This window comes from Ambystoma mexicanum, chromosome 7p, assembly GCF_040938575.1.
Source record: "Ambystoma mexicanum isolate Mex_15411 chromosome 7p, UKY_AmexF1_1, whole genome shotgun sequence".
Taxonomy (NCBI): domain Eukaryota; kingdom Metazoa; phylum Chordata; class Amphibia; order Caudata; family Ambystomatidae; genus Ambystoma; species Ambystoma mexicanum.
In genome coordinates this window covers 57,264,488-57,290,289 of record NC_090939.1, presented here as the reverse complement: position 1 = coordinate 57,290,289, position 25,802 = coordinate 57,264,488, and the positions used below count along the sequence as shown (strand labels likewise).

The 25,802-nt window shown below is 47.6% G+C and overlaps 1 protein-coding gene across 1 annotated transcript in view; it reads left to right on the top strand.

Moving 5' to 3' along the window:
* MAN1A2 (mannosidase alpha class 1A member 2) overlaps positions 1 to 25,802 on the top strand; it is a 1,471,929-nt gene that overhangs the window by 352,114 nt on the left and 1,094,013 nt on the right. The window contains exon 2 of the mRNA XM_069635768.1: positions 22,520 to 22,772. Within this exon, the coding sequence (XP_069491869.1) occupies positions 22,520 to 22,772 (253 nt within the window). The remainder of the gene's footprint in view (positions 1 to 22,519; positions 22,773 to 25,802) is intronic.

The following is a 25,802-nucleotide window of genomic DNA, read 5'->3' as shown; positions in this document are numbered from 1 at the left end:
CCGTATCGCCTTTGTAATGCAGCCAGCTTATCACCCCGAGCCTCGCCAGCCCAGCCATCATTCATCAGCCCATCCCGAGCAACTTTACCCATAATTACTGATTGCTGAGTCCCCTATTTCCCCCCCTATTTCTGCGCAACCGCCCTCTCAAGCGGGACTCCCTTGAACGGCGATGATTAACCCCCTCGCAAGAACCATTAACCGCCACGTGCAACATACTGAACCCTCGGTTTTTACGGTCATAACTCCCCCATGGCCACACTAACCCCCTCGTAGGGAACCTGCTATGCGCCTCCACCCCAAACGTGGCGAAAGACATTGCCTGGCCCACCACGCAGGTTACAGCACCTTAACTGCCCCGCCAGGTGAAGCCTGACATCTTGAATAAAACGTGGCAACCCCACAACCGTCCGCTTCCCCCAGCTGGCTTTAACACACCTGTGTCCCTATTTAAGTGTAACCGCTCGGGGCACCTTGGTTACCCTTTCCCCCTTACGTTTGCACATACCTCTAGGCGCTACCGTGCAATAAGACTGTTCCTCTATTAAACTCGCAGTTGCTGAATGGTGACATGTATTTGACCATCCTATCCAGGAGTGCCAATCCACCCGTCTGTTTTATCTCCAAAAGGCATCAGTCATAATAATCATTTTTAGCGTGCACACTTCCCTTATCCCCACGACATTTCTTAAGCACATCAGTGCCCTAGGTACCGTGTGTTAGTTAAACAAAAAGAAAGGGGGCCTCCACCCCGCTGTGCACAACCTCGAGGAACTTCTTTTCCCCTACATACCAAAAGCACAGCCTAGCGCCATATAGACGACAGTTTAGCCCCACGACCGCACTGGGAATGAAATAGCAAAGTGCCCTAATCACAAAGGGAACATGGTGTGTACCTCATAGCGGCGTCCTTTCACAACACCACAACAACCATCCGCTACCCCAAGATGAATTTATGGAAATAATTCCCTAATTGTACCAACCCGTATTATAAATGCACCAAATGAGCGCGACACATTTTCTCCCCTGACCCGAGCCGTACGTTCTGTTAGAATCAACACTTGGGGTCACTGACCTTTTTTGCTTCAAATCCACACACTCATCCCCATCCGTGTTTCCTCCTAACCGACTTCTGAAAATTCCTGGCCCCCCGTGGACCGGCCTCTTGGTTCTCTCCTTCACATAATCCCCCAAGATGCCTGTTCCCTCCATCGTCGCCTGCCGACCTTGAAACACCTCGTGTGTGGAGCAGGTCCACCTTCATGCCCCATGCCCATTTCTCACAAATACACGGCCAAAGACTCCCCTAAACCGTAACCCTCGGACATTAAGCAATTACGGCACCAATATATTTTCCTAATTACTGCACCAAGCTTGGATGCGACCCCAGCACCCCCGTATTACACTTCCTGGGTCTACGCCCGGCGGATCAAAAGCGTGGAAAACGCAGGCAAGCTACTTCATGTATATTTCATGCGCGGCCCCGTGCCCGCATTAATCTTTTAATAAAATTTGCCTGTTTTAAACTGCCCAACGCACACCCGGTGCCCCAGTCGGCCATCCGACAACTTCGAATTTGTCCATCGATGGACATCCACGCCCACAACGTGGTCAAAAATGCCACCACGTCCCTACCTCCCGCCTGCCAGACCACACACCCGCAGCATGTGAACCACACAGGGAAAACAGAGACACGACCGCACTTTCCCGTTGCTTGCTTCACAACAACTTGTCCCATGCAATGCGCTTCCCTCATGCCCTGCACTGCCACGACCCCCCATATTGCAAAGCAAATTACACCACGGCCCGATAGCCCGCGTTCCTTATGAAACGACCACAAGTATTATAATTTGGCATTTATATAGCACTATGAACCCCCAGGTATCTGGTGCGGCTTATTTCCACCCACGGTGTGTGGTGCCCATTTATCGAAAGGCTAAGTTTTGGCCCCGCCGGGATTCGAACCTGCGTTTGCAGGCTCCGCCCGGATGTCAAAGCGAGCGCTCGACTCGCTGTGCCACTTGGCCGGCTCAATCCTGTGTGCCTGTCGCCACCGCACGCATCCTGCTCTCAGCCGAGACCGGCACCCCTGTGCACGGTCCCGCTTTCAACCTCCAGCACTACCCTGCTCCTTACCCGCCGCACCCGGCTTCCTGGCTGCAACATGCTGCTGCTTGGCTGGAACCCACGAGAGCCGGAGCCCTTCTTCTCCGGCTGGAACACCACTTCTTCCGACTCTGGAACGCGACCCAGACAGCGACCCGAACGAAGGGCACTCCAACGAAATTTCTTCATCAAAGGACACCAATGGTAAGCAGTGAAGCCCACTTCGCTAAACAGTGTACGCCCCTGAGTGCTGAGAGCAGAGTAGCTGCAGGCTTGTCTCGCCTTTTGTTCTGCAGGGGGGGCCCTGAAGGAGACCATATGAGCACTGCGGGTGGTGGAGAGAGGAGGAAGGGGGTGCTGCTTTTCCCCAGCAAAGGCAAGTCCTATAAGTTGCGATAAAGTGAAATGCAAAGCTTTCATTTTCACCCCGTAACATAGTTGAGTACCAGTCCTCTTTCAGGCATTGAGAAGTGCAGGTACCGAGGGCCAGGTAGGGACGGCCCATTTAAAGTTCTAGGACAGACACAAACCGCTTCAGGAGAGAGGGCTGGCCCTGAGGAAGTCTGGCTCCCTTTTGCGTGAAATACATATTCATGTGATAGGAGTACGCCTTGGCTCCAGGGAGGACAAGCTTGTTCTCTCGTTTCCTTACTGGACCCTGGCAGACGTCTTTGCTCTAATTCTCTCTGAATTATTTCAGATTCTCGTCCCCTTGTGCTTTTGTTGTTGCGCCGTCTGCCTGTGGAACAGGCTGTTTGTCGGCGACACACGCCACCCGGTTTGACACTCTAAAGAATGAAGGGCGAGCCACACCCTGTGGCCAAGGTTTGCTTGCTTAGGTTATCCTTTTCTCTGATCAATTCTTGTAAAAGTTAGGTAGGGGCCATTATGCTCCTAATGCTTTTGCTCCTCCACACCTGGGGGAGGCTTATGCCGTTCAGCTGGAGATCGTCCTGCAGTCCCTCTCCCCCCCTCTTCTCCCCCAGGGGGTTGACTGGGAGTCAGGTTGTCCCTTCTAGTCTATCAGAGGGTATGACCTTTTAAAATCATTCCGTCTTTATCAAAACTAGAAGTACTCATGAAACAAAACTTGTAAAAAAGTTATTTTTCTCATTAAAATCCTCTTCTAAAAATAAGGTTGTAACCACAAGGAGAAATTGGATGACCTGGTCGATCCCACATGGGCGTTATCCCTGATTTCTTTTTGTTTTTGCATAAGCAGGGATTTAGAGAATTGATTTCAGCAGAATATCAGTGCGGGAGAATTCTCAGCAATCCATGTCTTCATGGTGTGTTTTCGGGGCAGGGACATCCCATAGGTTTCCATAGGTTTCCTGTCTGATGATGGCCACAGTCTGCTATGATGATGATGATGGTGCTGGCTTTCTGATTATAGCAAGCGACCCATTATCTGCAGTGGCACAGAGCTTCTCTGCTCCTTTCAAGGACCCCGCCATTACATGTGTGCACGGTTGTAGCACTTTGTCTTTGCAGGTCCCCAACATGTCTACTAAATGCGATGTGTAGATACAGACGTTCCCTTTCATGCCGCAAACGTGGAGCTCTGCCTTTGCTCTTCTGCACATTTACTTCCTGGCATCTTTCTATGATCCTTGAATGCCCATGCATTTGTTTGCTACTCACCTAAAGAGAATGCCATGCGTTGGCCACCCTTTCTGTAAAGCAAAACTCGTATGCACCCCACACTGGTCCTTGCTACCCACAGAACACAAGCATATAGTTTTGTGGTGCATTGGTCAGTGGGGATGAGTGTTGGTCATGGAAATACATTGGTGATGGTTGTCCCATGTGAGTCACTGCGTGGTCTGTACCCACATACCTAGGTTCCCTGGTGCCCCCTCCTCAGCAGATTGGCAACTGTCTAGCAAATGATTCCTTCATGTGCCCTGGCAAGCTTGCATGGTCCTAAGGCATTCTCCGATGATCCTGCCCACGGTCCTAAGATCATGGTCTCTGATGATCCTGCCCACAGCGTGACTGCTCTTCATGATTACAGGACCTGCTGTTAAGCTTGGGCTCCGTGCACCAATGGCTCCAGAGGCTGCAGGTTCTTTCAGAATGACAACCTTTTCATGGCTAGTCGTGCGCAACTTCTTCATTACGCCTCTCCGATTATCTGCCGGTGCCTCCCCTATGCGCAGAGCTCTCTTGCATCCTAGCTAGGCCATACATTCACACATACATGCATATGCGACAGCTGTGCCAGGCACCCATCCCCTTCTGCTGTTCTGTCATTGCTTTACCTGCCTCTAGATGATGTTCCATCTGCCCTCCCCACGCCAGGACGGAAAGGTGGACACCCCGGTGTGATCTCCACGAAAGAAGGGCATCCAGAAAGGAGGTGAAAACGAGGACCCTGCATCTCTATCTCCGCTGATGCGAGGAACGTGCGGAGGTCCTCGGTACAGGTGCTCGGCTGACCACGAGAATGACTGTAACCCGGTAGCCTGGGGAGGGATATACATTTGAATGTGAAGTCCCCCCTCCCCTGGGCTTCTGGGAAAAGGTGTATGCTGCCTTTTGAACCCGAACCTCAAAAACGAAGGTCTTGCCAGACTGTGAGTTTCAGTAGAAGTATCGGAACCTGTGTGCTTTCCTGTGTTTTTGGCTCCATATAGAATATGCTTTTTAGGTTATAATGGTACTTTACGACAGCATTATAAATGTAACATTGTTGCAAAGCATAACAAGTGAGCTTTTGGCAATTCTCATGGCAGTCCATTTTGAGATACTTGTAATGAGTGAAATGGAATATTGCATTTATGGTGATGAATTCAGAATTTAATGCTGAAATCTTCTGTTGTGATGAAGATTTTTGATGAATTGGCCAGGACTAGGAGTTTACAGGTGCACCCAAATATTCATTTACATGGTTTAAAAAAAAAGACTTTAGTACAAAACTGCACGTTTGGCTACTACATTAGGATGCACAAACTGCGGCGACCAATAAAACAGGAAGACCCCTCTGACAATTGTTTAGGGCCACACAGCACTAAAAGTAGGCAGGGTTCCCACCTGGCATGTTTGGTGCACGGAGAAGGAGATGCCAAGGCTTCCTGACCTTCAGGCACCACACGCAAGAAAATCTTCACTACTCCGCCAAGTAAAGTTAACGTCTAGGTTATCCATGTAACCATGTTAATCCATGTAATTTGTTTTCGTCCCAACTGCTCAAATCCTGATTTTTCCCCAGCGTCTTTTCATGCAAAATGCAGGGGGAAGACCCCTCAATCTCCTCACCTAGCCTCCCCACCCTCCCTTTCTCAATGCCTAACCCCCATCTACAGATTCAAACAGTTGGGATGTAATCAAAGTGACTGCTTCCTCCCACCCTTTCAGGGAACCACCTCTTGGAGAGACAGTCACATCTCTATTGTGTCTTATGGGACTTTTATTGGATGGATGGCCGTTGGTATAGGTCAGAAGTGCTCTGGTCTGTCGCCTCCCCTCAGCCAGATTGGTCCCTGACAATGTGCTCAGATAGGGCTGCCTGGCCAGAAGGTCATCCACCAGTACTGTGCAAGAATGGAATTCCAAGCTCCTTCTTTTCCTGGATCATTTAATCGACCTCCCTTCTGGAATGCATTGGACTAAAACATGGGTCTGGTGCGCAGTGCATTCGGGTGCACTCGGTGCTACAATGGACATTTGCTGCAGGCCTCAGTGGCATCTGCACTTCATGTACACTATTCAGTAGCTAAACATATTTTCAGCATCACTCATACTATTCCACTGCTAAGCATGTTTTCAATGTTATTCTAGGATATGCAGATGCCGGCTAGTACCTGATGACGTTACCATGGACATTGTCAAAGCTGAAGATGAGTTGGAGTTGTTTTTGCTACTTCCTTGAGAAAGGGAAGAGTTCTGCTCCTTGAGGTTACTGTGGGGCACTACGGCCGGGGGCCCATAAGAGCTGCCAACAAGTAGAAACTCTGAGAGGCAGAAGATTCTAGAAGGTGCCCCCCCCCGCATTTGCTTAGGGCTTAAAACGAGGGGCACTGGAATGGTCCGGTAGAAAGCTTCACTCGGAGGATGGACACATCGATCCAAACATATTGACGCCAAGATCTCCCTGCCTGACTGAGAGCTTTTCAGTGACTCCTGGCGAGACGAGCGTGTGTCTTGTGGCTGTATCAATGGTGATGTACTTTATTTATTCTTCTTTCACTCATTTATTTATTTTTGTAGCATTTATTCATTCATTTATGCTTTCGTGAGTAAAGAGGCCGTAAAGAGCCATTTTACAGTCTAGCTGAGTGTTTGTGTGAGTAATTGCCCCCCAGCATCCAAGGTTTTCATTCAGTGTACTGGAGAGAAAAGAGAAATATATCCATGCACTTTGTGAAAGCAAAACACCTTCTGAGGGCGAGGTGTTTGCAGGGGTTGTCTTGCTGTCAAAATGAGGAACAGGACCAAGCACAAAGGATAGAGCCAAAGGTCTCGGGCAAGGACAAGCTTCACTTTGCCAACACAGTCATGCATGCAGAAGTAGTGTGCACTGTTTGTGCAAACTCATGACCTTTAGTCACGTGTTTGTTACGCCAGTACCCCTCACATGAGAACAGACTCACTATGCATCATTCGTGATGATGCCGTACCTCGTGCCACGACAGTAGTGGCGTTAACCCCTTTTTGTCTTTAGCTGTATAGTCCAACACAGGCCACTGCCTGTCACCAGATTCCCAAGTATTGGTGAGGTTTGTTTTGCCCATGGCGATTATCAGACAGATCTAGTCCTACCACCATCATCTAGCGTTCCACAGGCTTTCATTCAGAAGAGAAGGTCCACTCATCTAATCGAGACAGTCCAAAGCACCCACACAATGCCTCAAAAGGTGCCTGCTGGCAGAGGCCTGTTTTTAAGGTTTCCCCTAGATGGAGGTCCACTATGCCAATAAGTTAAGTACACCAGCTGCCTTCCTTTGAAGAAGCGTTGAGACAATGGTGCAAGGGCACCCTGCAACTCCCTGAAAATCGGATAAAGTAGACTGTGTACTAGGATCTGGACTTTTGAGTCCTATGTTTGAGCAGGGCTTTGCATTTAGGTGCTTGGCCCCGGGCTCAAGCCATTGTACTTCTGAGCCTCTAGTAAGCACTGCATAGTTTTTTCATCACTGATGGCCATGCGTGACCCAACAATGGCTATGCATTGTGCATGCTGAGCTAGTATTTGCACTCAACATTAACACAATGGGAAGGCATTCAGATGAAGTAAAGCGTGCCTTAAAACATTGATACAGCAGAGTGTGCCCGATGGATTCCAAAAGACTTGTGTTCTGAAAATGCTGTAAATGGGAAAAGGCACATTTTGTGTGAGAGAAACAAACAGCAGCATGATACATGAGATTGTCATACATTAAAATGCTGTGCATTTCGAAAATGTAGAAGAAATTGTGCATTACACCTAAAATTGAAGCCAAGTGACATATTTCATTTGACACAAAAATACTTGCTCTTCACCACAGAAAGTGACATTAGGTCAAATGGAAAGGGCTACTTTGTTTTAAAATGGACACTGGTTTTGCAGGTTAAATAATAGCCTATGTGTGGACAATTCAAGAGGAACACTCATGTCTTTTCAACCGTCAGAGTAAAGAAATATATTAACCCTTGGAACCCAGTCCCAAATGCAATGTATTGAAATAAAATGTATGACATGTAAAACACATCTTTAGATTTAAAAAGATACTGCTTTCAGCTTGCAAATGTGATTGTAGTTTGCTTTTGCAGCTTCCCCCAATGAACTGCGGGCTGTGCATCTGAGTTCTGATCTCGGAGACCGTCAGTTCTATGTAAATATCAACATCATGCAATGTGTGTAATTTGAGTTATAAGTAAAAGTAGGATTGTCACCCTCATAAATGATAGAAATGTGAAACTTGGTGAGCTAATAGAAAGTAAAATGAAGATGTGTTTTGTGAAGTTTGATGTTCATAAATATTTGGGTGTATGAATAAACTGAAAGTTTATAGTGTGCTCCAGGAAGGTCGTGCCGAGACCAAACTAATTTTAATAGGCCCGGCAGGAGAAGCTGAATCTGAAAATATATAGTTTGTGGGGGTATCTGTAAATTTAAGTTCCATTTTGGTTTTCTCATAAAATCACAACATGACAACTGTCTTCAATGTCATTTTGAAATGATGCATTTCTCTCATCCCCTCATCATCCATAATCCAGAACTCCTAAACCCCTTGCCCTATCGGCTGGCAGAGGCCGGACTACAGAGGCGGGGGGAAAATGCGTGTCCAAGCCAATGCGTGGGAATATTCATAATGTGCAGTGTGTCACAGGTACAATATAAACTTACATTCTCTATGGGAAAGGGGGGAGAGCTGCCAAAACCATTGGGGTACCACCTTGCCAGGAGAAATGCTGTGGAGGGAGACAGCTGCCTACTCCGAGAGGCCTTAAACCTTGCATCAGAGGAGCCAGATGAGGACTGGGTTCTGGTGACTATTCTTGACAGAAGCCTTTGACCAGATCTGTGCTTTCCAACGATGAGTCCTGCTGTTTCCCCGAATGCCCAATGATCAAGGTCTCCCATGTAAGTAGATTGATCCAAATGACAACAAAAGAGGGGGGGTAGTATGTCACCCCTAATCTCCTTCTTGTATAGTGGTTGGGGGAGGGAAAACTGTGTAGACACTGGCCATTTTTGACTACATATAACTAAATGAATTCCTCTGTAGAAAAACGCCTCATCCATTGTAAACTGAAGTGTGAGGAGACTCTGGCTGTTTTAATCTATCCCTTTCTATTATTGGGTGCTCTTCCGTTAGTGGGAGGGGGTAAAATGTGTAGACCCTTAGCCTTTTTAAGTACAAATAATTCAATTCCCGAATACAAAAGATCAGGGGATGATTCTTGTTAGAATCCAAAACTAACAAATCTCATTCCCTTTATGTTTCAGCCACTATAGCCTATAAAGTAGTTGGGGAGCACAGTTTCCTGTAACCTTCTACTTCCTTACAGAAGAGGGGTGTCCCTTGACCCAAAACGAAAATCCCAACGCCCTGCATCCCCTTTCAAAGTGAATTGTTCAAAAACGAATTTTTCCATTTGTTCCAAATCCCAACACCCTGCCTTTCATTTGAAGGCGCAATTGTCCCAAAAAAGAAAACCCCTACCCATTCCATAGTGCCAAACCCTGTGTGTCAAAATAAGCCGGCTGTGAGTCTCCAGTGATAGAAATGCACTCTCTGCTGGGAGTCAGCAAGTGACACTCGTAGCAGAAAGGTTCAACACTGTTTTGGGGTAAAGAAGTAACAAAGGTGCTGATTTAAAATGAACTGTGTGTGTTCTCAAATGCATATATTTTAGGTGCAGAGAGATTAAGCCCACGTGCAAATTGAATGTATAAATGCCTGTGAAATTTCTAAGCTGATAACCAAATGATAATTTGCTCGTTTGTACTGTAGTATTGCCACGCACTGTGATTGTGTCGATTTGGATGCCACAAAGGTGGCGTGTGTAAATGAATTGTTTCTAGATATCGATTAAAACCATTTGGTAACAAAACTATCCATTATCTCAATACCGTGGCCTGGTTCTTGGCTTAGTGTGGCACAAGAGGAGAAAGCCTTGGTGATATTGTATGTGGGCTAAGTGAACTTAATATTACAGAAATAATGATATTTGGTGTTGGGCTTTAACTGGGCGTGTTAATAGTGGTGCTCAATAGATATCGTTACATGGGTGCAGGCAGATGTAATGATGTGATATGTCATTTATAATGTGCCTTTACACAAGTGTTTCTAGGTGCAACAAGACAAGGGAGGGAAGACGGAGAAAGGACAATACAAACAAGCTTACCAGCCATTGTGCATTCAGGTTGTGCAAGTGCTAGAACTAGAAAGTACAAGGGGAAGGGGGAAATAAAATGAGAGGGAGGAGGAACAGGGCAGCATCGCTCTGAGTAAGTGCAACCAGGACAGTGCGGCTCTGGGTAAGTGCCAGGAGGCAAGGGACTGTAGAAGTTAATGCCTACGTGTATGGTAGCCCCAGAGGCAATGCAGGGGAGCCTGATCAGGAAAGAGCCTGGTCCCCAGTGAGACTGGGGATAGCCAAGCAACCAGTCGGTGCAGCAGATAGATAGGTCAGGAGGTCATAAGGGGAGTGAGATTGAGAAAGCAGAAGAGAAAGCGAAAGTTTGGAACTGCTTCTGGAACTTCAGGTGGTCTGGCTCAAGATTAAGAGTGGGAGGGAGGCCATTCCAGAGAGAGGCACCTGTAGAGGCAAGAGATCTACTGCTCACGCTCTGCCTGGAGAAGCGTCTGACTCATAGAGAGTTGGAAGGAGCTGAGCAAAAGACTCGAGAAGGAGGGTATTTAGGAAGAGAGCGTTGGAAGTAGTGCGGGCCCTGGCCCCAGGAAGCCTTGTGGACAATGCAAAGGGTCTTGAATTTGAATCTTGCAGCCACCGGGAGCCAGTGGAGAGATTTCAGGGCCTGAGAGATATGGTCCGTAGGCTTTGAGGCCCTATGATAAATCTTGCAGTCCTGTTCTGGATAACTTGTAAAGGTCGGAGAGTAGATGCAGGCAGATTTAGAAAGAAGCTGTTGCATTAGTCCAGCCTAGAGAGGACCAGAGCTCTGGAGACAGTGAGCTTTGGGGGTAAGGTGAGGAAGGAAAGAGTACCTTTGAGGAGGTGCAGCTGGTAATGGGACTTCTTGGTGGCGTTTGAGATGTGAGGAGAGAAAGAGAGAGTGGAGTCGAAGATGACACCAAGGTTTTTCACCTCACAGGAAGGCAAGGGTAGAGGGTGAAAGGAGGGTGGCCAGAGTGAGAGAGTAATGGGCTTAGCTGCAAAGTCAACATGCCCGCTTTAGTTGGACTTGGCAACACTCCTAGGGCAGGTCTCTACCTGTCCCTGAAAGGGGGGGGCAGCATTTTTCAGGGAAGGCCAGTGCCCCCATGCCTGGCCCTAGCCTAGCGACGGCACTGGTGTGCAGCCTCTACTACTTTGATGAGTAGTGTCGCCTGCGGCCTCACAGTCCCGGTGTGTGCAGCATCCGCTCCTGACAGGTAGTGCAGCACAGAGGACCCACCCTGCTCACGGCCACCGCTTCCTGCCCTGGCTTGCTTTCATTCGTTCTTGCGCCTCGGGCGACATTGCTGCCATCAGCATAGCATAACATAACGTGGCACTCCCTGCCCCACTCCCCGCGTGCGTTGATGCAGTCCTCGTGCAGACGTGTCCAGCTACACAATAACACGTGCAGTTTCATCGCATTAGCAATTAGCCCACAGCTTTCCTTTCTTGGCTGCAATCTACACTTTTATGAATCATTTGTCAATTAGAAATCCACTAGACTCCAAATCGCGCGATACCCCCAGAATACAATGTGTGTGATTGGCTGGGTAGGGCCCTAATACACTGGTAATCAATATTGACTATTTTGAGAAACTGTTATTGATTGCAGCTTAAGACGTCATGGAAGCCTGCTCTGCCTCTGGACCCCCCCTCCTGCTCCATCACTTCTATCAGGTCTCCATAGAGATGCCACGTCATTCCGTTTCTGCGCCTTCTCTGGAATACACACTGCTTCCATCCAGCTGAACTTTACTGATGTCCATATTGTTTGTATTTTATTGTCCTCTATCAACGTAATTCATAATCTGAAGTCTCTTTTCTCCATTCAATGTTTCCGGCCCGTCCACCGCACCGGGCTGTGATCCTCTTCTCTTTTTCAATAAATAAATAGAAATGTGTGGTAAACTAATAACCGGAACACCAGAAGGTAAGTAGTTTACATGTAGGTTTATTTCTCTTGTTCATAAGTAGAGAAAGCACTGGGAAATCCATCCAGCCCAGCACATTAGGTCTAACTGACACCAGTAGAACCCAGCACTCCAAACAGCCATCAACACTCCACCTAGAATCCCATTGTCACCACCACACCACACTCCACCTAGAATGTCAGTGACATCACCAGACCATCCCAACAATCATATCCATAATCAGGCCCAGCACAGATTATGACAAAATGCTTCCAGGACAATCCTCTCCAAGACTTTCTGCCTTCCAGCCCTGGCAGGGTGCTGGATGGGTGAGCATTCACGTTTCTGTGTGAAAAGTGAAGCTGGCCCAAGGGCATTGGTGTTGTGTAAAGGGAAGAGGGAGACAGACCAGTGCATGAAATGGACAAAAAAGTGCTGTGGGCACGGTCACCTCTCTGGAGGGGCGGGACTTTGGGAAGGAGGTTGCACACAGTATCTATTCATACGACCAAATTTTGCCGATATGCATAAAACCAAAGAGCATTATGGGAACATCGTAATGTCCACAATTTTAAATGTTAAACATGTCTTATAGTGATTGAGTAAGAAACCCTTTTAAGCTAATAGTGCACTCTTCTGTTTTGATTGGCCACAAAATTCACCCTAATGAGATGTCTGTAAATTGCAGGACATTCATTTCATACCAGTCGGGACAGCTGCAACACTGTATGCGAGGCTTTGGCAGTTTCTGCATGCAATCTCCAGTGCAGAGTCTACTGGTGCATGCAATACTTACAGTAATCCAGCTTCAGAACAGATCTGGTTTGTAGTGTTCTGTCCCACGGCAGCCTTCAGAAAGCGGTCTGCTCATTGAGGTGCTGGATCTGGGAGAGTCGTGTGCTAGGTCCCCTGGGTCTGGGCAAGAAATGTTTTGCCGGAGCGGCACTCCGTCTTGTTCCGGCCCATTCCCTGTGCTGAGGTACACACAGTACAGTAAAGTGAAGGAAGCAGCAAACATACCCCATGTGCAGAGGGCGCCCAATCAGGATATTACTAGGCAGGCAGCAAAAGCGGCCCCTAGACTGAAACGTAGAAGCCTGTTTTTGAACATATCCTGAAAAGCACCGAACAAATAAAAGCCCTTGAAGGGAGGCTGTTCCGCAGCAATGGTTTGTAGGACGAGCATGCCAAACTTTTAGTTTTGGCCCTGCTGCCACGCGGAATGTCCAGAACCGGAGTGGGAACTCGGTTTATCCCAATAAATTGGATGGGACGCGTACGTTTCACTCTTTCTCGCAACCCGACTTGATGTTGTCGTGGGAACGCAAAAAGAGCTATCCATCCTCCTCCGCTTGCGACCTATGCTCGATTTTCAATCCTGTTGCTGCTGGACGCTAGACCTACAAGTTGTCATTGCGTCACAAATCAAGGCAGCTTCTCATTGCTATTTATTTTATTATACTTGGTGTAATTTACTTATTGTGTTTATTTCCCTTTCCCCAAACTTCCCCTGATTTTATTTGTGGGGGCATTATCTTATTTTGGTCATTGAGCGCTCATGATGTGCTGCCAAGAGTCTTTTCTCACTTTCCGCTCAGCCGCAGTCCCGTGACTTCCTGGCATGCCTTTAATGTGCCGGCAGTCCAGACAGAGCCCCTCTGTTCTTGTCCAGGCTACGGACAGGCTTTGCGTGGCTACTGAGGCAAGGCTCACACGGAAGATACCATTGGACCTGGCTCCCCCTGATACCTTGTTCCATGTCAATTGGAAACCAACCTTGGGTGGCTGCTCCACTCACATGGAAGAGGTGGGCTCTTCTTTTAAAGTGATTTTATCGAATGCACAATCTTTAGGAGCACATGCAGCATTTGTTCATGGTGTTCGTGTGACCAGTCCCCTGATGTTATGTGCCTAACCTACACCTGGCTCACAGAGGTTTCTGCGCCGTGTTGGTACAGTTGCTTTCTGGGGTACATAAAATAATTCACCTTGACCAGATTTCAACTATCACGTATACCGTTACCGCATGATGTGGACATGGAAGCTCTATTTGTCTGCCTTGCTGTATCAGCATTTTGCTCTGTGCACTTCACGATTGTGTAAAAGCCACCAGGCCCTCATACAGGGTTTTTAAAACCCTTTTTTGGATTGGGTGGGGCAGAGCTTCAAGTGAAGTATTGACACCTGGTTGTCCTGGGGGATTTTAACATTAAAGGAATAGTGCGCTCAAAAATTGTATTGTCTTAAAAGATGGGCAATAATCAAAAACATATGTTAATCATATTTTAAAAGAAAGTTCCTATGTAAACTTTTGAGCAAACAAGGCTCAAAGTGTTTACATGGGAGCTTCCATTTTTGTCATTTCAAGCGGCCTCCTTGGTTCATGGTAAGCTCTGCCTTGGCGGCTCTAATCAAGCAGCAAAAGCCCCCTACTGGGGGTTTTTGCTTACTGCAGCCAGAGCAGAGCTGATCATTTTACATTTTTCGGTGCTCCCCAAGCCCAGGGAAGCACAGAAAACGTTAAATGAAAGGCCGAGCAATTATAAATAATTTGCCAGCTGCCGGCGGAGTTTTCATAAGTGCCTGGACTTGCCTAGAAGCAAAGGCGCAGTAATTATAAATACAACCTCGTTGTATTTATGATTGTGGTGGCTTCAGCTTTGAGTCTCCTGGGCTCATACCTTCGTGTAGAGCGGGCCTAAAGTCATCCACCTGGGTTTACATTTTCTAAAATCCCAATACATATATAGGAACGTGCACGAGTTGGTGATGGGAACCAGTCAAGAGAGTAGACCCAACTGCGTCATCAACTTTGAACGACCAAATACCCTGGGAATAGTACTCTCTGCACTTCTGTGCCGGAAATGTACCTGGTTTCTCCTGGGGGGTGGGTGGGGGGGGTCATGACATTTATACTGTTCCATTATTCGAGCGAGGGGATGGAAACAGTTGCCATCGCCACAGAAGCATGAGTTATTCAATTAAAGCTGTTCAGTGCACAGAGCTGCAAATCCACATGCAACATGAGGAGGCAATGATTTGAGTATCCCTGCATTGGGTCTTGGGAACACACTCAACCAGCGGTGTGGGCCTCTGCACAGGGAAAAGAATCTAATTTCCCTGCCCCCCCCCCCATATCCCCCACGCACGTAGGTATTGTATTTTGTAGTTATTTATTGAGCGATTTACAACGCTTAATAGAACAGTACAATAAAAATGAAAAAATTATGATGAAATAATCCAAAGTAATTAGTGGAAAGACAAAGAAGTTGGGTTTTTAATTGAGGATGGAAAAAGTGATAAGTCGAAGACGCATGGATTGAAAGTGGAAGAGTTTCCAATGATTGGGTACAAGAAGAGAAAAAGAGCAAAATGGAGAAGAAGCCCAAGGTGGTTTAAGCACAGCGAGAAGAAATACAGATTGAGAACGAAGAGAACTGGCGGGAGAGTGGAAAGAAACAAGAGAACAAAGATGGGAGGGAGCAAGACCATAAAGAGCTTTGTAGACTAAGCAAAGAGAATGAACGGTAAGAGAGATCAAAAGAAAGTAAGGAGGCAGAATGAAGAGATGGAGTAATGGGAGAACAAAAAGGCAACTGAAAGAAAACGAATGGCAGAATTAAAAACCGAACGCAGAGGAGTAAGATGAGACTTGGGAAGACCTAGCAGAAGAACAAGGCGGTAGTTTAAGCCAGAAAAGACTAGTGAATGGATCACAAGATTACTGGGAGGAAAAAAAAGGACGAGCTGGCCGAAGATTATAAGGATGGAAATGTGCAGCACCAGCAATTTACGGAAAGAGAGGGGTCACAGATGAGGAAGAAAAAGGAAGAAGTGATGGAGGAAAGAGGAGACCAGAAGGAGGGGAAAACAGGGGAATTCAGTGCAGGGGGAGACACCGGGGCGAGTGTAGGCAGCAAGAAGCAGGGGTGGCAGCAGGAAAGGTGAGGGGCAACTGGTTCATGAGGGGAGTGCTGCCAAACAGCCTCTGCAGCACTGCGTGGGGGATGAAGGAGACGGTGAGGAAGCAAGTGAACCTATGCAACGGGGGGCTTTTGGAGAATCCATGTAGCAGATGGCTCCCGGGGCATAGGGTTATGAAGCGAAGTCACTCCTGGAAGGATGCTGTGGCTTCTGTCCATTTTGAATAAAGGGCCATGAGAACCTCAGAGGCTAACTGGGGTGATTTAATTTCAGGATACCCAGCAGCGGGGTGGCAGTGGGCATAGTACCATCAGCCTGGGGCTGTCGCACACATTCAGCAGGACCCCCTTAGTGGCATCCTCGGCTTGCACATGTGTGGAGCCTCTCTTCTCATCCTGACATCCAGCCAGCCATCCTAAGGGGAGGGATGGAACAGGAACCGAGCCCTAAGCGCCCTGTTACAGGCCCACAGTGATGTCGTCGAGGAAGCTCAGTGCTTTGATTACCTATAAGCAGTGGTGGCGGCTGATTATTTACATTATGAACTTGCAAGCACGACTGAGCATAGAGGGAGATTAAACCAACCAAGGGTTACCAGGTTCTTCCCCTAAGCAAATAGTTGAAATAATGCCTCCAGTATCACCACGTAAAAACATGCCACCTTTGGCTATGCTGAGAAGGCCAGTAAAAAAAGCAATGCCACTGTAAGAAAACAAGCACCAATGCCCAAATAAGAACATTCATGTTGGCTTTGCCCAGAATGCAAGTAAACAAACAATGGCATAGCATTCTAAGAAAACATGTCAGTAATGGCTGCACCAACGGGGGCCAGTATGCCACATACGAACACTAATCAAGTGGGCTTTGCCCATAATGCAGTAAAATCTGCCATGCCACTGTAATGAAATGTCCATGCTGTCTGCTCTATTGCCACACTGCACGCAGCTTCATACCATTCTACTCTCTCATTCACATGCACGCTCGTACAGAACATTTAAACTGCAGTCTCATTCAAACACGTTCGCACCCATAGACACCATTCACAGTGCAATTACATAGGCAGACGCTACCACTCACATGTACACACACCCCACACCTTAATTAGGCTAACAGTCATTTATTTTGCATCCTGCCACTATGCTTTCTTTTCCTGGAGCGACAGAGCACAAGACACCTAGATGAGGACAATCTCGGGGACCTGGTGGGGGCACAATGTGCTTTAGGTTTCCTGGCCACGCCCACAGTATGCCCAGTGGATGATTGAGGGCTTTGAAGGGGATCCATGCCTCAAGTGGGAGCCATAAAAGTGATTTAAAGGCAGGGGTGATGTGGTCTCGGGTCTAAGCGGCATTATGAGTCTAGCCCCCCTCTTCTGGAGGACTTGAAGTTGGTGAAGCGCTTCTATGTCAAAAGACCTCATTTAAAGGTCTCAAGAGAAAAAGACTGATTTACAATGCCCGATTTTCTTTTGATCGTAAAAACAGCATTGTAAAGGTCTTTTTCTCTTAAGACCTTTTCAAATGCGTTGTTTTTTTTAATATACAGGGGGTTTAACCCCCGAACTCCCCATTGCTCCTCCCCACTCTCTCCCGCAGGATTTCAGCTCCAGCCACACCCCCACCCTTTCCCACAGGATTTCAGCCCCAGTTCCCCCACCCCATCCTCTCCCACAGGATTTCAGTCCCCTACCCCCACCAGAGACTCCCCCAAATCAAAACACAAACATACATACACACGCACCCACACACTTACCAATTCTCCAGGTCCTGTGCTTCCCGATCCCGACCTGTCTGCCCGTGCTCGCACTCGTGTGCGGCAGGTGTGTGACAGTTCGATTTAGAAAGACTGCTCCGTGCGGTCTTTCTAGATCTGTCTTTAAGTGAAAAGACATTAGTACCTCTGAAGTGCATGCTTAGTGAGGCCAAGACAAAGGCTATTCTAATAGTCCAGCCTTGAGAGGACCAAAACTCTGGTGTCCTTGACCTTATGATAAAAACTCTGGTGTCCTTGACCTTATGATAGAGATTGAGGAAACGGCGGAGTACGCTGGAGGAGGGCTGTTTAAATTAGACGACTTAGGTGCTTGAGGGTTTGGGTAGAAATGAGAGTTGTCAAAATTAAACTGTTTCCTAGCAGAAGGAAACCCAGTAGGTGCAGAGCTTCTAGAGGAGGAACGTGCAAAAGATCAGCAAGGAGCAATAGGAGAGCCCAAGTGCATGACTTCAGTCTTAGCCACCTTGATAGACTGTTTTTATACGGCTATACCTGGATGTGAAAGGGATGCTTCGCAGCCTGGTTGTGCAGAGGGCGGATGATGGGCTGCCTGAAAGTCTGAAAGCAATGTGTCCGAGTCTGCCATCAGCGTAGGACTGAAAGGAGCAAGGGAAGAGAAAGATAAACTCAGAAAGGGGGGCCAAGTTAAGAGTCGTGGGGTTTAGAGATGGAGACTTAGGCAAGGCTCGCTAAATCTATTAGCCCACTAGCATTGGCTAGTAGTTTCTATGACGAGTACCATTCTCATGGTACTGTATCTTGCTGGCGAGTATGGGGATGTTAGAAACATATTTTGCATTTACTGCAAACACACTTTGTTTGCAGTAAATGGCAAATGCAAGTTTCACTGTGCATGCTTGGCAGCATTGCACCAAATATGAAGTGTGCTTGTGGCGACATGCACCATTTTACAAAAAGCACTGGTAAATATGTTGTCACCAGTAACCTTGGGGCAAGTGCATTTCTCTTGGGTAGAGTATGTAAACTAAGGAACTCGCCCTACAGGTGTAGTGGGATTTTTAAGAATTTGCCAGGCCTGTTGGGGAATCCCACAATTTGGGGTGGTAGACCAGGAAAGTTCTAGGCCAGACCAGGAGAAAGGAGGAGATCCACGCAAGGGCACCACCGTTTATGCCAAAGGCCTTTTCTAGGCAGCTGAGAAGCAAAGAATTGTTGCTAGTATCAAAGGATGAGGATAGATCAATGAGGATGAGAACAATATTTATTTATTAATTAGTATTTATAAAGCGCGCATCAGCCCGGAGGCATTGTGGCCCTGTTACAAACGGTGACCTTTGTTGCAGATACATACATGTTACATAGGAGGGCATGGTACAGACTTAGTTACAGGTTGTCATGGGAGCAATGTTAGATGAACAGAGTGGTCTTAAGTGTTAGCGTAGTTCTCGTCAAGCTGCTGCATGAGTTTGTCTCTTATAAAAAGAAGGCAGACTCATGTCCCTTCAGAACTCGGACCCACATTGGTTGTCATCCATCAAGTCATTGTTCTCAGTGTAGGCCAGAAGTTGAGAGATGGGGACCTTTTCCAGAACTTTGGCAACGGATCGGTAGTTGGTGGGTTTCTGCCAGGTCATTAGATGGCCTTTTGAAAAGCTGCAAGATGCAGCTCTTTAGCGCTACTGCGGGTGCCTGCAACCTTTGGCTCTCCACATTTTTGGACTGTAACTCCCATAAGCATCAGCCAGCATAGTTTGTGGTGATGGTTCATGGGAGTCGTAGTCCAAATCGCCTGGAGAGACCATGGTTGCCGACCCTTGCTCTACAGGGAAGATGTCAGAGCAAAGCGATCTGTTGCACAGTGCAGACAAGGATGGGGCCAGGGTGTGTATGTTTTAGTGGTGCTGGCTGGGACAGGGAAGACCCGTTCAGTTGATGCCTTTTCTTTTCTTAACTTTGGCCATGTTCGCAGGAGAGACGGGCTTGAAGGAGGGAGGCCCCATGGTGTTGGAGAGAGGGGCGATGATTTTGACTTGGGACGCGATGGGGACCTGAATGATCTCATGTTTTTTCAGTGAAGAGGGACAGGATATCCGCAAGGGATTAAGAAGCGACTTGCAAGGAGGAACATGCTTTGGGGGGGTCTCATCTGATTATACATTCTGTACAGACTGGCTGATTTTTTTAGAAACCGAGCCAATCAAGAGATTTGTGAAGGGAGGCCTTTTTTTGTATGTGGGGGCATGATCTCCTTTGTGTGGTAGGAACCGGACAGTTCTCACTGGTTTTAGATTTCCTCCCCCTCTAATTTCTCTTGCATTTGGCAGAGTATGAGTTGAATCGGATCTGGTATCTTTCCGCATTTTCAAAATGTTTTTGCAAATGGGGCCAAGACGTCCAAGGTGTTGGCAAGATGTCTAATTTGGAAACCAGGGGCGGTGGTCACAGTGAGGGCGCAGTGGAATGAAGGTGAAGGCCAATGTAGCTTCCTGAGATGGAGAACTCCCTTTCACCTCTGGCCAGGAGAGGTGTCAGTGCAGGTCTGGTCATGCGAGTGTGGCCAGTCCAAGGCAGGTGGGGGGAAAGCACCAGGCGTCTGCCAGTGTGTGCAGGGGCAGGTCGCAGGGACTGCCAAAGCAGGACATGTGCAAATGTTGGAAGTGATGTGCAACCAGATCTTCAAAAGTCGCACATGACAAAGGCGAATTTGGAGAGCATTCGGATGCAGCCGGGTAGTAAAGCCAATCCTTAATAAAAATGCAAGTGTCACCGTGGGTCTGTAAATTATGATGCGAGGCAGTTGGCGGTGGTGGAGTCTCAAAGGATGAATAGTCCAGGGTGGTAATCCCCGTGGGAGGAAAGGATTCGGGATATGCCAGGACATGGCCCTGCGGGCTTGGGAAGGCTTGTCTGTTCTTGTAAAGACATGGTGCTCAGAGAGAGCGGAGCAGTCCCTTCCATGTAGATTTGAGAGGGGAGGGGCAGTGGAAGAGGAAACTTGGATCATACAGCTAGACAGAGGGAGTATGTGTAATGGGTTCTCCGTACACACACACACATTGACACTCATAATAATTTGGCATTTTATATAGCGCTACGAACCCTCGGATATCTGAGCGCTGCTTATTTCGGTGTGTGGTGCTCATTTATCGACCTCGGAAAGATGAAAGGCTGAGTTTGGCCCTGCAGGGATTCGAACCCGTGTCAGCATTCTCTCTTGTAGACCAAACTAGAGTTCAATGATTTTCGTGGTTTGACAGGCCATCTTCTTTCTTTTCGATCGCTTTTTTCATGTTGTCTATCAGTTTTGATTTTCAGTGCCTCATGCTGTGTTGCAATGGCTGTAGGGGCCAGCTTCCTCTCCGGGTTGCCGCTGGCTGCACTTCCTCAATGCTTGCTGTAATTGGCCTTGTACACGGCCTCTTCATGCCATGTCTCACCCTCGGTTCTACTGCTTCCCTGTGGCATACATACGTCCACTGCAGTTGCATCGCTGGGGTAGGGCCAGGGAGGGCACTGGCCTCCCCTGTAAAGCGCTGCGTGTCCCCTCAGGGACAGGGGGAGACCTGCCCTGGGAGTGTTGCCAAGTCCACTTAAAAGGGGCTTGTTGACTTTACAGCACCGCCCATTACATCTGCCTGCACACAGCTCTGCACTTTATCGTGGCCCTAATGGCCTGCGATTATGTCTTATCGGATGGGTTCTGTATTCCACCTGAGAGACTCCCCACAGCTGGCAGCGGCCTCACCTAGTTCCTGGGTGTACACTTGCACAATATTTAAAGTTACACAAGAAAGCGTACGTTTCCAACGTTAGTAATTAAGTCTAATTGCTTTGTAGGGATAGTTAAATGTTGAAAAAAGGTACAAATCTAGTCTCTATTCCAGTGACTTTACTACAAAAACAATTTTTGTGAGAAGTACATTTGTGTAAAAGGAAGGCATTTTTCAGGCGTGCTTTATTTTGCGTTCTGCGACTTCAACTTTTCCTTTCAGGATGTGCAAAATAGAACTACAATAATATTCTTTTGGCTTAACATATTTCTCTTTGGATTTATATATTGTAAGGGTGTTTCAATTTGAGATGTGTATTTTGCAAGTAAACTCTCAGAACTTGCAAGCTTTCAGTGGCAAGGCATGAGAGCCCATCCAGTCCTGTTATTTCCCCCTCTGGATTCTGGGACTTGTATTTCTTTCTATCCCATTCGAAATTTAGGAAATTGGTATGGCTCACATTTACAAGCATAAACAGGATTGGGTCACCTTCTCATACATGGCCATGGGAAACTTGAACACTCTGCTATATCAGGCAGTATGTTTGTAGGCTTGGGAAATCCAAAATGTACATATTTGTAGCAGGTTGCTTGAAAGCTATGTGTTGAAATGCCTAAACTGTAGATTGGTTAAACAGTAAAACTGGGATTATAACCCAAAGTGTGTGATCCTGGGCAATGATGTATTCTCTTCTTTTATGGTGAACTGACCACAGCAGAGCCAGCAATTATTTCCTCCTCCGTTGATGCCACTCACCAAAAGGGTGTGGGTCGTCCACAGTATGGCCACACAGGAGAATGAGTGAAACCTGTTGCTATACCCTGTTATGCTATGTTATTGAGTTTTGTATAGTGCACAGTGCACCATTTTCACAGTTCCTTGGGTTTTCGGGATCTTCAAATGGTGGGGTAGGAGACTAATACAGGGGAAGGTTGCAATGTTGATAACCTACCATATCATACGTAGTCCGGCGTGTCAGCCATTTTAGTTTTTCTGAATTTATGTTATTTATAACATGCTTAATACCCAGAGATTTCTAAGCGCGGACCCGGGGATCGAACCTGTGGTGTTCCGTGTCTTGCTTCCAAGGCGAGCACGTTGCCCCTGAGCTATCCTTCCATCCTCAGGTCGTTGAATTAATATCAATGGCGTCCAGATAGTCTGTGCAATGTTTTTATGACTCAAGTTGTTTCCTTTTTATTCAATTGTTGATGGTTAACCAATGTGTGTTTGTCTCTCTAGGGAGGAAGAGGAACGCCTGAGGCACAAGATCCGGGCTGATCATGAGAAGGCCTTGGAGGAGGCTAAGGAAAAACTCAAAAAGTCCCGGGAGGAGATTAGCGCAGAAATCCAAACCGCGAAAAATAAGGTCATCCTGGAAATGAAGAGCAAGGAGGTCAAGCTGCAGTTGCCGCCCGCGCCCAACCTGGTGGGAATAAAGACTGTTGACCCTGGAGAACCAGATATCCGGGAGAAGAGGGATAAGATCAAAGAGGTAAGGAAAGAGTACTGATCGGGGGCAGAGAGACGGGGTCAGAGGTAAAGAAAGGGACCTCACCGAGGGGTGACAGACATCACAGCGTTAAAGGAAGGAGCTGGATCAGGAGGGTGAATGACGAGATCACAGGTGAAGAAGGGGTCCTCACGGGTGTGGGGGAGGCACAAGATCAAAGGGGGAAAGAAAGGGCCCTCCCCTGAGGGGAGAAGGGATTGGATGGGTTCTCCTGTTGGCATGTGAATTGTTCCAGCTTCATGATTTTTTTTTTTAATGTTTGCTCTTTTTAGAAGATTATACGAACACACACTAATCCTCTTAACTATAGTTCTATGTGCAGAAGGCATCACTAAGGCAATCCAAGGCGATTTTCAATTAAATGTATTTTCAAATATTATTTTCCTCCAAAGTGCTTTTCTTCCATTTAATTTAAATATGCCTATTGTGAAGGCAACATGAAGAAAGAAACAGACAACAGACTCAAAGTTCAAAATAAAATGGTTTATTAAATCGCCTGCCAGGTTGGTAGAAGGCCTAACATGCCCTATGCTAAGGTGGGATGCCCCCACATGAACACAACTGAGGAAAGTCTGAGTCAAAGAGTTCAATTTAAGTCTGCCTGTATCCAAAACCTATCCTTGCCCTCACAACTAAACCATGCATTTGGGTGTCAAAAAGAGAAATGGTGATGAACACAAAGTTATTCAGCTCCCCTTCCCCAAGTTCAAGAAAGTTGCACAAAAACCTCAAGATTACCTTTCCCAAGGTCAAGGCAATACCATTCCAAAGAAAAGGGGTCTTGAGGCTCTGTCCTCAAGACAGCATTTATAGTTCATCAAGTCTCAGGGTTCCCTTCCCCAGGACTTCAACGTAGTAACTGATATTGGTCTCAGTCTTTCAAAGTTTAACACAACTCCAGGCCAACTTGACACTCGTTCTGGGTTGCATAACAGTTCATTCACGGTGCGTCTCCTTGTTGTTTTAATTTCACAATGTCTTTGGCTTTCATAATGTAGGGCTCCCTGATCTATGCGCAGATGTCAGACCCCAGGGTCCACCCATCACATGTCGTGCAACCAGGACCCCTAGGCTCCAAAGCCCACACAGGTATTTCTGTATCTGCCCCTCTGTACAGATTTGCATTCACTTGGCTTCTCTTTGGCGGCCTCATGGCTTTATAGGCAGGTTCGCACACTTGTAACTTCTCCTGTTTAGCCTCGTGGCTTTGCCATCATGTGTCAGATGTCTTATGCCAGTCTTTGGCCTTGCCACAATCTTTCCCTTCGTAAAGTTCACTGTCAGGTGGTCTTGTGTCCCCACCTTTCTGTCGCACTCTTTCACACTTGCACTCTTTTGCATAGGTTTCCTTTTAAATGGGTGCATTCCCTTTTGGCTTTAATTAGCTTTTAGTTTTGCCCATAAAGTTTCATTCTGTTCGGCATTCAATGTACGTGATTTAATTTTGCTTCAAGTTTTCATTCAGCTCGAGAGGATAGCTCAGGGGCAACGTGCTCGCCTTGGAAGCAAGACACGCATAAACACAGGTTCGATCCCCAGGTCAACGCTTAGAAACCTCTGGGTATTAAGCGCGTTATAAATTACCTATCATATCATATAATGAGCATAATACAGAGCTTCAGTACTTATGTGTAGCCCCCTAGGAGTGGCCCGGCTTTGAGTGACCCTTCTCTGCACTCACCGGTCTCTGGTGTTCCTCTCTGGCAGCTCTGTGGCTTCCCTTCTGCTTCCTAGGCCGGCCGGTCACTCTGCACGAGCCCTGCTCGCTCTCCGGGTACTTCCTTGCACACGCCGACAGCCTCGCCTCACCTCCACAGATGCGAACGGCGTCCTCTCTTCCTTGGTCGCAGCTCCGGCTGCTCTCTTCTGACCACGGAGGCCCTCACACCTATGACAGCCTAGCGGCCCGACTTGCATTGGCCTCCACAGGTTTTCTGGGACATCTGCCGGCGTCCTGGCTTCATCTCGGGTCCCACCACGGCTTCCTCGTCATGAGAAGGGTCCCCTGCTGGTCTCTCACACACAGACCTCCCTGGTGCTCCTCTTGCTACTCCTTTGGTCTTGCTTTATAAACCTGCAACCATTTGACAGGTTGCAGGTGTGGACTCAATTGGGCTTGCCTGACTACGGTTAAAGAGACATGCCTGACCTTCAAAGTACTCGGCAGGCATCTTCCTCTTCCCAGTACTGTCAGAGGTAAAATGTCAGGAAAGGAAGGGAGAGGTTTTACAGTAGCCCATAAAGGTCGGGGGAGGGTTAAGTTGGTCTTCAATAGGAAAAGGGGAATACCATGACTTGCCTGTGGGCACCCCTCCCAATCCCCAAGGACCCTCCACCCAGGTGATCCTCCCTCGCTTCTCCACCCCCAGGGTAGGGGTCCAAAAGTGATGGCCTTTCCCTGGCCACTTGAGAAGAGGATCCAAGGGGAGTAGATGTGAGGACACCCAGTTTCTCACACTGTCCAAGACCTTTTTCTTTCATTTAGTAAACAAATATGCTGACACGTGTGCGTGTTTCACGCTCTACAATACATGCTATCCTCTGGGCTATCTGCTACATTGAAAACATCTAATGTTCATGAACGCTATTCACCCTGTATATATTTAGCGGTTGCTAACTAGTCTGCAAGCCTAATACTCTTGAGCATGGAGGCGTGTCTTAAAGAAGGCTGTTTGGAGCCACCCTTTAGTGTTCAGTTTTTTAGCTCCGCCGCTGCTGGCCCTGCATTTGATGGGGGTTATTTGCTTTTGTCATTTCTAGTGGCCCCTTTACTGCCCCCCCCTTCTTCCCCACCCATGCACCCTTCATTAACGGTGCGCTCACTTCTGCGCCCCCCTCCCTCCCTCCTCCTATCGAGGTCTTCCTCTCACATATTACTCCCACTTCAAGTCTGGCTCGCCTTCAGCCTTTCTCTTGCCCTCGACGCCCCCCCCTGACCCTCACGCCCGCCCGATTTCCCCTCGAGACTCATCTGGTGGTTGTGATGGGAGGCCTGCTGGTTCCACGTGTTAA